Source organism: Cibotium barometz, chromosome 30 (assembly GCF_041138505.1).
Source record: "Cibotium barometz isolate CiBa-2024 chromosome 30, ASM4113850v1, whole genome shotgun sequence".
In the NCBI taxonomy this organism is placed as follows: Eukaryota; Viridiplantae; Streptophyta; class Polypodiopsida; order Cyatheales; family Cibotiaceae; genus Cibotium; species Cibotium barometz.
The window spans coordinates 6,936,993-6,950,027 of record NC_141075.1 but is presented as its reverse complement, the minus strand read 5'-3'; the positions used below and the strand labels follow the sequence as shown (position 1 = coordinate 6,950,027).

Sequence of the window (13,035 nt, the reverse complement as noted above, 5' to 3'; positions counted from 1 at the left end):
CAACTTCCACTCGTGTGGATCCCATTGGATGCGAGTCAGAGCTCGGCTCTCCCAGAGCCATAGACGCTTGGAACTATCACGGCTGAAGGAGGGTCTATGTACCACTGATGATGTCACGACCCTGTGTTTTTCTCTGGACAGTATGCAGGTGTGCACGGGGACATGGTGGACAGTGTGAATGGCATCAGATTGGAGTTATAAAGGAAACCCATGTGTGGACAACCCCAAGTGTGAAGGGGGCAAAGAGATTTTAACTCAAAAGGTTTAAAAAACCTTTAAAAACATTATAATGCCCTTCATGAAAGTAAACGTGGCCCATATGCTATTATTGGGGCCACGTGTGTGCTTTTTGGAAAAATAGGGGCTGGCGGGCAGAAAAGAGGCGCCTCCCTTTCGATGAAAAGGTGCTTTTTCGCTTGGGAGGGCTGCTCAGCTGGGTACACAAGAGGGCACACTTCTCTCTCTCTCTCTCTCTCTCTCTCTCTCCCACGTTTCTGTGAAGGGCAGGGCAAGAGACAGAGGCATACAGGTTGCTCAACTGGTTCTCTCCATAGGTGCACGGTCAGGCTGCAGAATCAGCAATTCTTCTCTCTTCGCAAGTGGCAGGCTGCAGGGTCCTTTTGTGCGCAGGCACGTACAGGGCTGCAGGAGGCGGACAGAGAGCTGGTGCAGGCTGCAAGGTCTTTTCGTGCACAGGCACACACAGGGCTGCAAGAGGTGGATAGAGCTAGTGCAACAGACTGGGGGGCTGAACTGCCATGTCTCTCTCTCTCTCTTGCTAGGAGGCAGGGCTGGATTGAGCATGTTTTCTCTCTCTTTGAGGACTGGCACGGCTGGACAGCAGGGAGCGTCGGGTTGGACAGCAGCCTTGCCCATGGAGGACATTGAGGATATCCGCCATCGATCGATGAGAGACATCTTTGGATAGTGATGTATATGATGCTTACCTTTGTTGCTGGAGTTTTCCTTCCCAGATGTTATCCATTAGGAGCTCCTAGTACCTTACTTTTCCTCATAGTTGTTGTTTCAGTTTCAGTTAGTTGTTTAGTTGTTTTAGCTTTTCTTACACAGACATTGTATCAGATCCACCAATTGTTGTAAACCTTTTTGGTCTCATAGGTGTTTATGGGCTGTTTTTGGTTGGCAGCAAATTCAGCCATGTGCTTGGGTTTCCGGCTGCAAGTACTGGTCAATTGAATGTGTTTCTTGGCATGGGAGTGATGCAAGCTCACATGGCTGCATGCTTATGGAGCAGATTGTTTCCTTCGTGCTAGAAAGGAACAGAGGGACCTACAGTTATGGGCATCTCTATGTTTCCAGATGTTTCATGAGGGAACAGGTATGCTGTTGTTGGCACTATTGTTGAATGGTGCTGTGAATGGTTCTGTATGGAAACAGGACAAAGTTTTCAAAGGCAAACAGAACCTAAGGGTTTCACGTGGAAACAGGTCGTACGTTTCTCCAGGAAACATGTTTATGGTTCTCCAGGAGATGGGTCACATGCAGGCAGAATGTTTAGGAATGGACGCATGTTTGGTACAACCTTGCTACTGATTGGACAGGGGACAGGGAATCCATGATAGAGATGGATAGTGCCCTTGGAAGGTAGAGAGGGTTGGTACAGGTGTGTCGACTGTATGGTATGCTGCGCTCTGGTGCGAGTTCTCTTTTGAGAGACAGTTTGGGAGTCTGTGTTGTGATGCAGAAGCACTGGATGTGTTAGGGTGTGATGCTGTTCATAGGGTGAGAGGCTATGGATGGTTGTGGCAGCCCTGACATCACCATCAACATACTATTAGATGCAATCTCCTCCCCTCATGCGTGTAGTTCCTACTTCCACGACATGAGTATTTTGAGAATTGTATTCAATATATAGCCCAAGGAGTTAATAATAGTTGTGCGTGCAAATTTAGGCTTGCTTTTTCACTTTTACAAAAATAGCTCAAACACTAGAGCTTGTTCACACACAAAGTGTAAAAAACTAAAAATCTTCTAACATATATGCTAATAATATAGCAACGCTACGTACGAGCATGCATAAATAATATGTATAGTTATCTGGCACAGGGTCAATAAAATAATCCGAAATAATAATAATCCGAGATGACATGATAGAGACAAGATCATTCATGTGCGATACAAGAACTGCTCATCACCTGTCTCACAAACATAAACACATTAGTTGTTCCAATTAATTACCTTATCCATAATTAATTCCAATATGAAACGTTGATAGACACAAACACAATATACACTCATCACTTGCTTCACTATGATGAGAGTATCAATATACACATTATCTAGCATGGCGTGTATTACCACTTGTTACACTTCAATTAGCATGGCACATCAATTGCATAAACCACTTGTTATGCTTCGACTGTGTACAGTTATCTAGCGCAGTCCACTTCTTTCACTTTGACCACAATACAGTTGTCAAGCATGGCACTACTTGTTACATCTCAACCAACAAATACCTGTCAAGCATGGTCTCAAGCTATACCAATAACACTAGATAACTAGTATTTAATGTGGGGTCACCCATGATACTAATTCACTAAGATAGCACGCTAGCATCCGGGCATCCCCGTTTACCTAAAGGGTGGACATTTTGTAACATCTCTACTGCGTGGATAAGCAACTGATCTCAGTTGCGTGTTTGCTTATTGCAAGCAAAGGAGATCATTGTCTTACCATAAACAAATTCTTGTATCTTCTCTAATTATGACAAAGAGACATTGTATTAAGGATCTCTTCTCTAATTATTAGCCCAAGGAGCTAATAATAGTTGTGCGTGGGCTTACTTTTTCACTTTTACAAAAACAGCTCAAGCACTAGAGCTTGTTCACACACTAAGTGTAAAATAACTAAAACTCTACTAACACATGTGCTAGTAATATAGCAACGCTACGCACAAGCGTGTATAAATAATCGGCGGATCTGTTCGACGGAATTCCACAGGCGACGGAAATTCGCAGGAAACTGTAGACAAAGAATTTCTAGAATTTGAAAACCTCCAGTGCTCTGATACCAATTGTTGGTGTTGGACTCACACACTCACACACACACAAACCTGCACATTAGGGTTAGGTGCATGATGGAGAAGCTCACACAGAAAATGAGAGAGCCAAGAGTGGTAGCCACAAAATGCCAGTCAACCCATTGCATGTGTGTCACATCCATATAATATAGAAGTACAAAATATTATATGTAGTGTCCTTTAACACTTGATATCCAAGGGGAAAAACCACATGGGAAAAAGTGCCCTTGGTTAAGCCCTGTTCACACGTAGCACTACCATAAGTGAGCATATGCCTACAGTTTTATGTTCTCTTTGTGAGAGATTCGCCTTGTATTACGAGTCCTCTCACAGGGTCAGAGCCCCCTGGTTCTTCTAAGAAGAATTGGAGCACGTCTTCTATGAAGAATTGGTCCCTCGAGGAGGAACACATTGTCTACTACTAAAATAGAACAGTTGGTTTATTGCCAGTGCAACCTAAGTCTAATTGAGCAGCGAGGTAAACTCATCAAGCTATGCGAGGTGAATGTCGGCAAGATCGACAAAGTGAAAGTGAAGGACGTACCAAAGATTCCTTGAGAGGAGCGTGATATCTATGCCATTCTAACCAAAGAGTTGATGGAATGTTACATAATGTCCACCCTTTAGCTGAACAATGACGCTCGCATGCTAGTGTGCCATCCTAGCGAATTGGTATCGTGGGTGACCCCGCATTAAATATTAGTTACCTAGTGTTATTAGTATAGCTTGAGACCATGTTTGACGGGTGTATGTTGTTGAGGTGTAACAAGTAGCGCCACCTTGACAATTGTATGTGGTCAAAGTGAAACAAGTGGATTACACTAGACAACTGCACTGAGTCGAAGCGTAAGAAGTAGTTTATGCAATCGATGTGCCATGCTAATTGAAGTATAACAAGTGGTAATACATGCCATGCTAGATGATGTGTATAATGATACTCTCATCGTAGTGTAACAAGTGGTAAGTGTATGTTGTGTTTGTGTCTATCAACGTTTCATGTTGGGATTAATTTGGGATACAACAATTAATTGGAACAACTTTATGAAACATTTTTGAAATGGCTAGGATCATTGGTAAAGACAATGTCTTGCCATGAGTAGGAGACTTTGAATCTGACAAGGATTCCCAACCTCAGTCAAGTTTGTCAAAATGGTAAAATCGCTTAAGCGTTACTCTGTATGCATGTTGGATTGTCAGACCTGATAAATATTTTCTTTCTTTTTTTGCACACATGGATTCACTTTAGCTTGCATTTATGTCCATTATCCAGGATTAGCTTGATTAAATACTGTGCGACTAAAGGAGTCGCCAAGAACTTGAAGAGCTCTCCATAGTATGTGACTCTTGCCAAATGAATATTGCAAAAAAAGGTTTCCCTTTTTTGCATTTGAGTACTAAGACCATAGCTTTTGCCAGATTTGTGGAGCTGAAATGGTGATGCCTCTTACCACATCAAGTAGTATACATAACATAGAAACAAAAAGCCATGTTTTGAGTCTATGGAACATCCAAAACATTTCAAGGACAAAAATGTTTCAATAAATCTATGAAACCGCTGGAAAAAAAGAGGTTTGGCCCAAATTTTATGAAAAGTACATGTTCAGTTTGCACTCTGCTTGCTCCTTGTCTTACCTATTTTCGAGTTCTTTTGCAGCCCGTTGCAAAAATCCCTGTCCAGTCAGGGTAAAAAGTGCCCGCGGATAGAGAGGGTTCACACCATAAACGGCCAGGCAGAGAGAGCTGCCTGAAAGAGGATAGGCAATTAGGACTTACAAGATCTGCATTTGTAGACCAGGGGTTCAATCAAACTTCCCATGGTTTAACATTGTTTACAATTCTCTGGAGATAAACCTTTCTTTGTGAAGTTTTGAACCTCTTTCGTTGATTGCATGTGCCAGGAAATCATCCTCAAGGGATCCTGAACGATACATGCAGCAAGACTGCAAGTGCCCTTTTTAAATAATGGTTGAATGCCCATTAGTGTTGAATATAAATATTACCCATGAAATCTCAAAATGATGCACCTCCAAAAAAATTAGGCACCGATAACTAGGCTCTTTGGAAGCTTGGGAGCATTTTCTTGTTTGCCTTCCATATACATATGAATAGCCTAAGGTCATATAGGAGTCACACGGAAAGCAAGGTGAGGACTTCATCAAAACACACAAGTGCTTTCTCTGAAAGTCCATCTAGGCAGCATATATAGTAAAGCTTCATATGCACTCATCTCTTACCCGCTCACCAATCTTGCTGTTAGTGAAGTGTTTTGCCATTCCTTTTACAAACCTTGGTCCAGTAAGTTAGACATCCCAACCCTATACATAGCATTGAAGTGTCATAAGAGTAACCCCCTCGTCAAAGCCTGTACCTTCATAATGGCCTCATTCCAATATTATTAAGCCTCCTCACATCCACAGTCTAGCCAACCTCAGTCGATGTCTACTTCATGTTCATTTGATGGTCTTGGATCTTTTTTGCCATTTAAAGTGGAAAATCCCCTTACGTGTATCCTTTAACTATAAATAAGGAAACTTTGTTCAATCTTTGACTGCCTTTCCTACTAACTCCGTAGAGTTTTCCTTTTCCCATGCCAAGTCACGGTTGTAACCTTAGTTGATATCCATTTTGTTATATAACCTTTTTTTTTCCTGTGGACTTGTGCTGAGCTTTATTGCTCTTATGCATTTTTTAAGAGGGTCAATATTAATTCTTGAACTTTCCTTCAAAAGCGTGGGCTTGCAGAAGTACTGTGTCGGTCAGCAACTGGTTTGAGCACCGAAGATGGTACCAATCAGTATGTACTCTCTTTTTTTCCATGTTGATGTATTTTTCCGGATACTCTATTACAGATAATGTGATACACTCAGTCTTTTAAGTGGCTACACAGGTTTGTGAGGGATCTGTTTTCTCCCCTTACTGCAAAGCTTCTTGAAATATCACAGACCAAAGACTTGAACGTATTTGCTCAAAAGCCAGATGCTATTCTGCTGGTGAGAATACCTTAAGTGAAACAGGTCAGCTATCAATCTTGTTCTCTACTTAATGATTACATGATATCTTGTCTGCTGTTCCAGGTCACTAGTTTGATGGAAAGGTTGCGTGGTGTTGCACGGGCTACTATGCCTAGAAGTCAGAAGGCAGTGTTTGATATTGGTGCTGCTGTGATGGATCCTCTGCTTATCTTTCTAGAAACTTACAAGAATCAGGTAATGTGCACCCTTTGTTTCATAATTACTAATCAGTAAACCAGCGGCGTTTTTTAAATTGATTTGTCGTAGCTCCTTCAGTTTGTTTATCTAATATCATTCTGGTGCTTGCAGTCATCCGTGGTTTATGTTCTTCTGAAGTATGTTGTGGACTGGGTCGATGGACAAGTAGCTTTTTGGAAGCCAAAGAGACGGCAATTTTGTTCAGCTTCTGTGTGCGACTCCTCCAAATTTACTCTGCACACAACATTGGAAAGGTATGCTCCACACTCGTAGCGTTAATTCCCTTTGCCATACCGAAGTTAATGTCAGAAAAGAGCTTAGCACACTTTTGAACTTGTAAAATAATTTTTTAGTCAGCTGAAAAGAGGACAGGTGTCTGAGGCGGGTTGAAGCTCTCACTCCCTGGAAGGGTTGGAAAGAGCATACAAAGCCCCTAAACCATTTAAGGAAAGAGGAGGAAGGTGCTTTTCTCATCATTGCTAAGAGAAGTGTGAGGTGGGGGCATCACACTGCAGGCTGATAAAAGAGATCCTCCTCAAAAACAAGGGGGGTTGTCTCCAAATCCGGAGGTGGGCCTCCCTCTGCTGTCTAGCAGGCACTGAGTTATCAGGATAGGTGCACAACGCATGCAGTTAGATCAGTCGATGTATAACACTGAGTGCCTCTATGGGGATTTAACTCAATACCCTCAACAGTTTCCCGGCAATGAGCCCACCTCGTATTCTAGGCTGTTAAGCTGCTTATTGTCTCACATTGAAGTCTCCTGTAAGAGCAGGGAATGGCAGGGCTTTGTGGGAGTGAATCTGAGTCGCTCTAGACACAGAGCCAGGCCTCAATCGTCCTCCTTGTTTCATGCCGTGTGCTGATGACCATGATTAAATAAATGGGCCATCTTCTGCCACACCAAATGGACAAATGGATGCATGAAATGATGGACAATTTGATGATGGAAATGAAGGATAAATTGATGTTTCCTCTCTTCTCCACCTCAAGCTGTATTGCGAGAAGGCTTTCATGTAGGTATGAGTTTATGCATGTGATTCCATGGGACCTAATGTTTGATATAATAAGCAATGATGAGTTGATGAAGGCATGCCCAGTCCCGGTTGAATTTGTGGAAACCTCCCTAGTCTGCTAGATGCTCAGTCAGTGCTTTACAATGCTTTATCAGGCCAGCTATCCTCCCTGCAAGCTCACCTTTTTCTTAGTGCTGCTGGCTCATGGTGGCCTTGCCATGAGCGAATGGAGCAGTGGCATCCTGCACATGAAGCAGTGCGCACACACCAATGTGATGCCTGTATGTCCCCAGCGTATGTCAGGCACAGAGAAGTGTGCTGCTTGTAACAATTTGAAGCTGCCTGCCAAATCTTGCGGTGTAGTTGAAGAAATGAAGACTAGGATGGACTGGACTCAATTCCACTTCCTTGGATTCCAAACATGGGCAAGGGGGTGGCACTTACATTACCACAATTTCTGTTACTGATTGGAGGCCATTGAAGGGAAAGGTCAAAGTACCAACAGTACCAAAGGCAGGTAACCACTTTGCCTGCACAAGTAGGCACATTTTTTTTTTTCTTTAAACACCCCCCCCCCCCCCCCCCCCCCCCCCCCCCCCCCCCGCCGGGAAGAAGATCCTTCTATTAGTTAAATGAAAATTCAGCCACAAAGGGCTAGATACAACCACGAAGGGCTAAAAATGAACTCGCCTCTTTTAAGGGCGGAAAGCAAATGATGTAAGGGGAAGAGACACTTCTCCTCCGGCTGGCCACTCTGTGAGGAGAAGGCTATCTCATATAAGGGGAGAGGGAGGGAACAACCACACAGGTGGTCTGTAATGCCAAATGGGGTCTCCAACTCTATCTGTGAGGAAAGGGCCGGGCCTCCAAAGCCTCAAGAAAGCTTCCCGCCGCTTTCGCACGCGGTCAGAACCTCCCTGTAACTTCCCCCACTGACTGCAGAGGGGCGAATGGTATCGAGCCATATGCTCCTAATGTTCTTAGCCAGCGGAGTGTGGGTACCCCTGATGGCCTCACTGCATCTAGCACACCAAATGTGCCAAGTTGCTATGCTACTGTAAATCTCCCATCTCTGGCATGAGCCTGGCTGCTAGTCACCTGTAGGTGGGGCTGTGACTAGTACTGCTGCAATACGATGGTGAGAGACGTGGAGGGCTAGCCCTTCCCCATCCTCCTCGTAAGCCCTGACCACTCCAGCCTTTGTGGTCCAAGCGACAATGCCCCATGTAATGATACAGGTTGATGCCGTGTCCATAGCAAAGATGCCAAAAATCCGTTGCCAAATCTGCTGAGCCTTCGGGAAATTCCAAAGGCAATGTCTCTGAGACTCCTGAGGGTGGCCGCACCGCGGATAAGTTGCTGGCCGACTCCAACTGCCAGCCAAGTACCGACCGCCAAACTTCTGTGGGCCATCAACCAAAGAAAGAGGGTGATCTTTCTAGGCCGAAAGCTGTTCCAATGCCTCTTCCAAAAATCTGAAAAGAAGACTGCCAATGTGCTGCTGCTGCCGGTGTGCCATCTATCTCAAGCACCTGGATCCCTGCGGCATAGCAGCGAGTATATGCAAAGAAGGGGGCATCCAGAGTCTCCTCCCGATCCGCGGGATCATGCCAAGTCCACTCTCCCGAGTCCCACTGCAGACGTGTGACAAGACGGCACTCCCAACCATAGCCGCCATAATCTCTCCTTGGCCACCTTGGCCGGTGCTGGATCTATGTGCCATTCCCGTGCCCGAAAACCAATCACCCTCACCCTCTGCAAGGTGCAGCCACCACTGAAATCTTCCAAGGGAAGCTTGGATCTCTCTAGTCTGCCATGGGATCCAATAGAAAAAGTGAGCAGACCACTATCCTCATCTTCTTTGTGGACCGCCATGAGGATATTGTGTTTGGTAAACACACCTAGCCACACTGGAGAGGGGGGCGGGGGGGAAGGGGGATCGGGGATAGGAGTCAGCCACTCCTAAGGGATAGCTGAGTCAATGTCGATGCTGAGCCTATCTCTGGCCTCTCTCCTACACCTACGGGGGTAATTGCATGTGTTCAGTCCAATCTCCAAGATACCTTGCTGGTCCCGTGCTCAAGGCGCCCCAAGATACATGCGGTCGGGCCCCAAACATCTGGCCATTGGGTAAACTGATAGGGGGTTCCAGACCAAGGGCTGCTGAAGCCGCTCCTTTGACACAACTGGAGCTATTTGTCTAAGGGTTTGCCTGAGATGATCCCAAACACTCAGTAAACTAGCTGCAAATCTGTCCTCAAAAGTTGGGCTAAAACCACCGGCTCACATCTCTGTGAAGATCCATCTGGTACTCTGCGGCGAAGGGCCTCCAAGATTCGGAGTGCGGGCTGAAATCGAGGCCAATAGGAAATCCTTCCAGGGCTCACCACCGGGAAGGAGTCCTCTTACAATCAGCTTGCCCAACAAGGCACAACTTTGGATAGCAAGGTCGATGAGGCCAAGTCCCCCCTCTGCGATGTGGTTGAATGATCACTCTCCATGCCACCTTGGCCCTGGCTGGCCTCCCATCACTGCCAGCCCATAAGAAATTCTAGATCAATCGCTGTACTTAGCCAATACATGCCCGCGAAAAGGTCCAGCACGAAGTGATGTAGCACATGGTGGCTAGAGGTACCTTGTTCGCCACCACCACTCTGCTTGCCAGGGAGAGCCTCGCCGAGCTCCAATATAGAAGCTTCTTCTGAATACTTAGAAGAAATGGGGCGAGTTGTTGCTTGGGAGAGATATCAATGCCAACCTGGCAATCGAGATAACGAACTGGAGTGCCCCTCGAGATCCACTGGGAAGCCTCAACTAGTCGCGAAGTCAGGGTTGGTGTTGAACCTACCCAAAAACCGCACGACTTGTGTATCTTGCAAGGAAAGCATATCTTGCAAGGAAAGCTGCTGTGTTGTCTGCAAACTCTGAGTCCAGCAGCTCCTCCTCTGTGCGGAGGGGAAGACATAGTCCCTAAAGCCCGGTCTCCTCGGCAATGAGAAAACTACTCATGGCGTCCACGATGAATAGGAAGAGGTACGGTGCCAGAGGACAGCCTCCCTGAATGAGAACGTGATTGTATGAGGCTGAGTAAGTTCTGAGACTCCACGAATCCACTGCATGGGGAATCCCATCCTGCTCATTGTGCCCTCCAGAAAGCTCCAATCCACCCTATCATAAGCTTTCTCAAAGTCGAGGAGTAGCACAATGAGCCTAATGCCGCATCCTGGGCGAAGTTGTTGCTTCCCAGAAGGGAAAGATGTTGTCTAGAATGCTCCGATCCTTAACAAAGCCAGTCTGAGTGTCGTGGATCAAGTCTGGAAGAAAGGGCTGAAGTCTCCTGCTGATGGCCTTTGCCAAGATCTTATAGGCTGTCCCTAGAAGAGTGATGGGTCTCCACTGTCGGATCTCGAATGTGTCACCACCCTCCTTGGGAATCAAGTGAATCAAGCCCTCTAAGAGCCTCTCTGGCATGGCCCCTGTGATCATAATCTCATTGAAGGCAGCTCGAGGGCCGCCTTCCATGAGGTCCCAATGAGGAAGAAAGTGATTGGAAGCCCGTACGCCCTCAGGCATTTGCCCCTGGGAAGTGCCATCAATTCCTCCGCCAACTCCTCAGCAGTGAATAGTGTCAATAAAAATGACCGAAGAGAAGGGGGAACCACCTCCCTCGTGTGCCACTAAACCCTCTCGTGCGCGTCCACCACCTATGGAGATATTGGGGCACCTGTGAGGAGAGATCGAAAAAAGTCTGTGGTGATGGCTCTCACATGGGGGGGATCTGAAACAATATCTCCATCCTAGCCACGTAACCTGCGAATGCCGTCTCTCTTCTTGTGGGGGATGGCTATCTCGAAGAAATCCCCTGTGACTTTGTTGTCGGCCTGAGTCCAGAAAGAGGCCCTGGCATTATACTTGTGCTCCACCCTCCTCTCCTCAATGGATCTAATCTCCGTGCGAGCGGCAGCAAGCTAATTCTCGATCCACTGGCTATTGGGGGACCTCTCCTGAAGCCGCTATAAAGAGGCTAGACTCCTCTCTTGCTCCCCGAAGCCCTCCAATCGGCTCTGGGCTGCCTCCTGCAAGAAATTTCTGATCTTCCCTTAGCCCTCATCCAATGTGCACGCAGCAGAGCCTGAAATAAAGTCTAATCCCACCCATATCTTCGCTATCCTGCTGCATATCTCAAGGTTCTAAATGAGGCTGTCCGGAATCCTCGAGCTCACATGCCTATCGTGCCTCCAGAGGTCGTCTAAGGACAGAATAACCGGGGTGTGATCAGAAAAGAAAGTGCCTGCCAACATACCAATCATACCTCCTTGGCTGCAAGCCCACTCATCAACATGAAACCTGTCTACTCTAGAGAGGTTGGGGCCAGTGCTCCTACGAGAAGCGAAGGCTCCCAGGGCTACACTCAAATTCTGGAAGATGCCATGGGTCCTGTCCCTTGAGTGCGAGAATCATCTCCTCCTAGGCCAAATACTCTGCACCTGAGACTGTGGCTGTGCCACCTCCAAGTCTGTGCTCCGCTGCCTCTCATGTTAAAGTCATCACCTAAGCACCGAAAGTCAGCCTGAGGGAGGGCCTGTCGGACTGTGCTCCAAAAGAGGGCTCTCCTTGCAGCGGCGTTCAGAACATAAACATTGAGGAAAACAATGTTGTTTTCTCCGTAATTCATTGTGCACGCCTTGGGACTATGACTCCTTAGCCAGTCATCACTGCCGTCAAAAGTTGCTCATTGATAGAAATACACACCTCCTTGCCTCCCAGAGGGGCCGAAGGATGGGGACTAGAATGGGTGACTCTTGCCTAGAAGAATCTTCTCGCATTGGCTGGTGCGCCCTCTAAAAGATGATGCTCTTGGAGGAATAAAATATGTATGGGTCCCCCAACTATAGCTCTCCAAAGCTCGCCTCTGAAGACGCGTTCTCTATGAAAGCATTGAGGCGCCCCTAAACCCTGAATGTTCCATGAAACAATCCGCATATCAATCTCACTGTGATGTGGCACTAGGAGAACTGCCCTCCACTTGAAGAGTCTTGGACGAGGGTTTAGATGGGGAATAGTCGCAATCCATGCGGGAACGAAGGTACGCCACGTGGGCACTAATCGTGTCCACCATGTGATGCCACTCTATCCGAGCGCGAGCGTATGCATACTCTAGACTCCATCGATCACAATGGAGGTAGTTGTAAGAAGGGGGAAGAGCCATCGCGGTAGAGGTATGCATGAATACAAAAAGTAACACCTCTAGGCTGTAGGCTTCTATCTCCCCGTCTTGGCCTCGATGGGCTGAACCTCAAAGCTCCATCCCAGCCAAAGGTCAAAAATGGGTGAGAATGTCGGTGATGCGAAGATCATGGAGATGGTGGGAGAACTCGACTGCCTGTTCTTGGATGGCAGTTGCCACCAACTTCGGATCACACTCCATCTCCGGGGTTGCATTGAAGGGGAAAGAGAAGATCATCGTGCCGTTATCTGGCGTAGAGGGCCTGGAGTGGTGAAAAACCACACATGCCCAAATAGGGGCTACTGTCTCCTCAAACATGTTGGTCCCTTCCGTCAACAGACATCGGAAGAAACTATAGTCCACAAGCTGTCCCAAGATCTTGGGGCCCCCACCTAGGGACTCTGACGAGAGAGCCCTCACTGGGAAGGCAGCAATGGTCATCTCGAGCGGCTCAGAAAATTGGTGAATCAAGCGACGGACAAAACCCGCCGGTTGCTTCCGCTTTGGGCCAGGGGTTTCCTGGGGGTGGCGAGAGTGCTCTGG

The 13,035-nt window shown here is 46.8% G+C and overlaps 1 protein-coding gene across 1 annotated transcript in view; it reads left to right on the top strand.

Annotated features, from left to right (window-relative positions):
- LOC147621106 (uncharacterized) overlaps positions 1–13,035 on the top strand; it is a 193,150-nt gene that overhangs the window by 147,398 nt on the left and 32,717 nt on the right. The window contains 5 exon segments of the mRNA XM_086823831.1: positions 5,770–5,834; positions 5,928–6,030; positions 6,115–6,246; positions 6,361–6,415; positions 6,418–6,503. Of these exon segments, the coding sequence (XP_086679957.1) occupies positions 5,770–5,834; positions 5,928–6,030; positions 6,115–6,246; positions 6,361–6,415; positions 6,418–6,503 (441 nt within the window).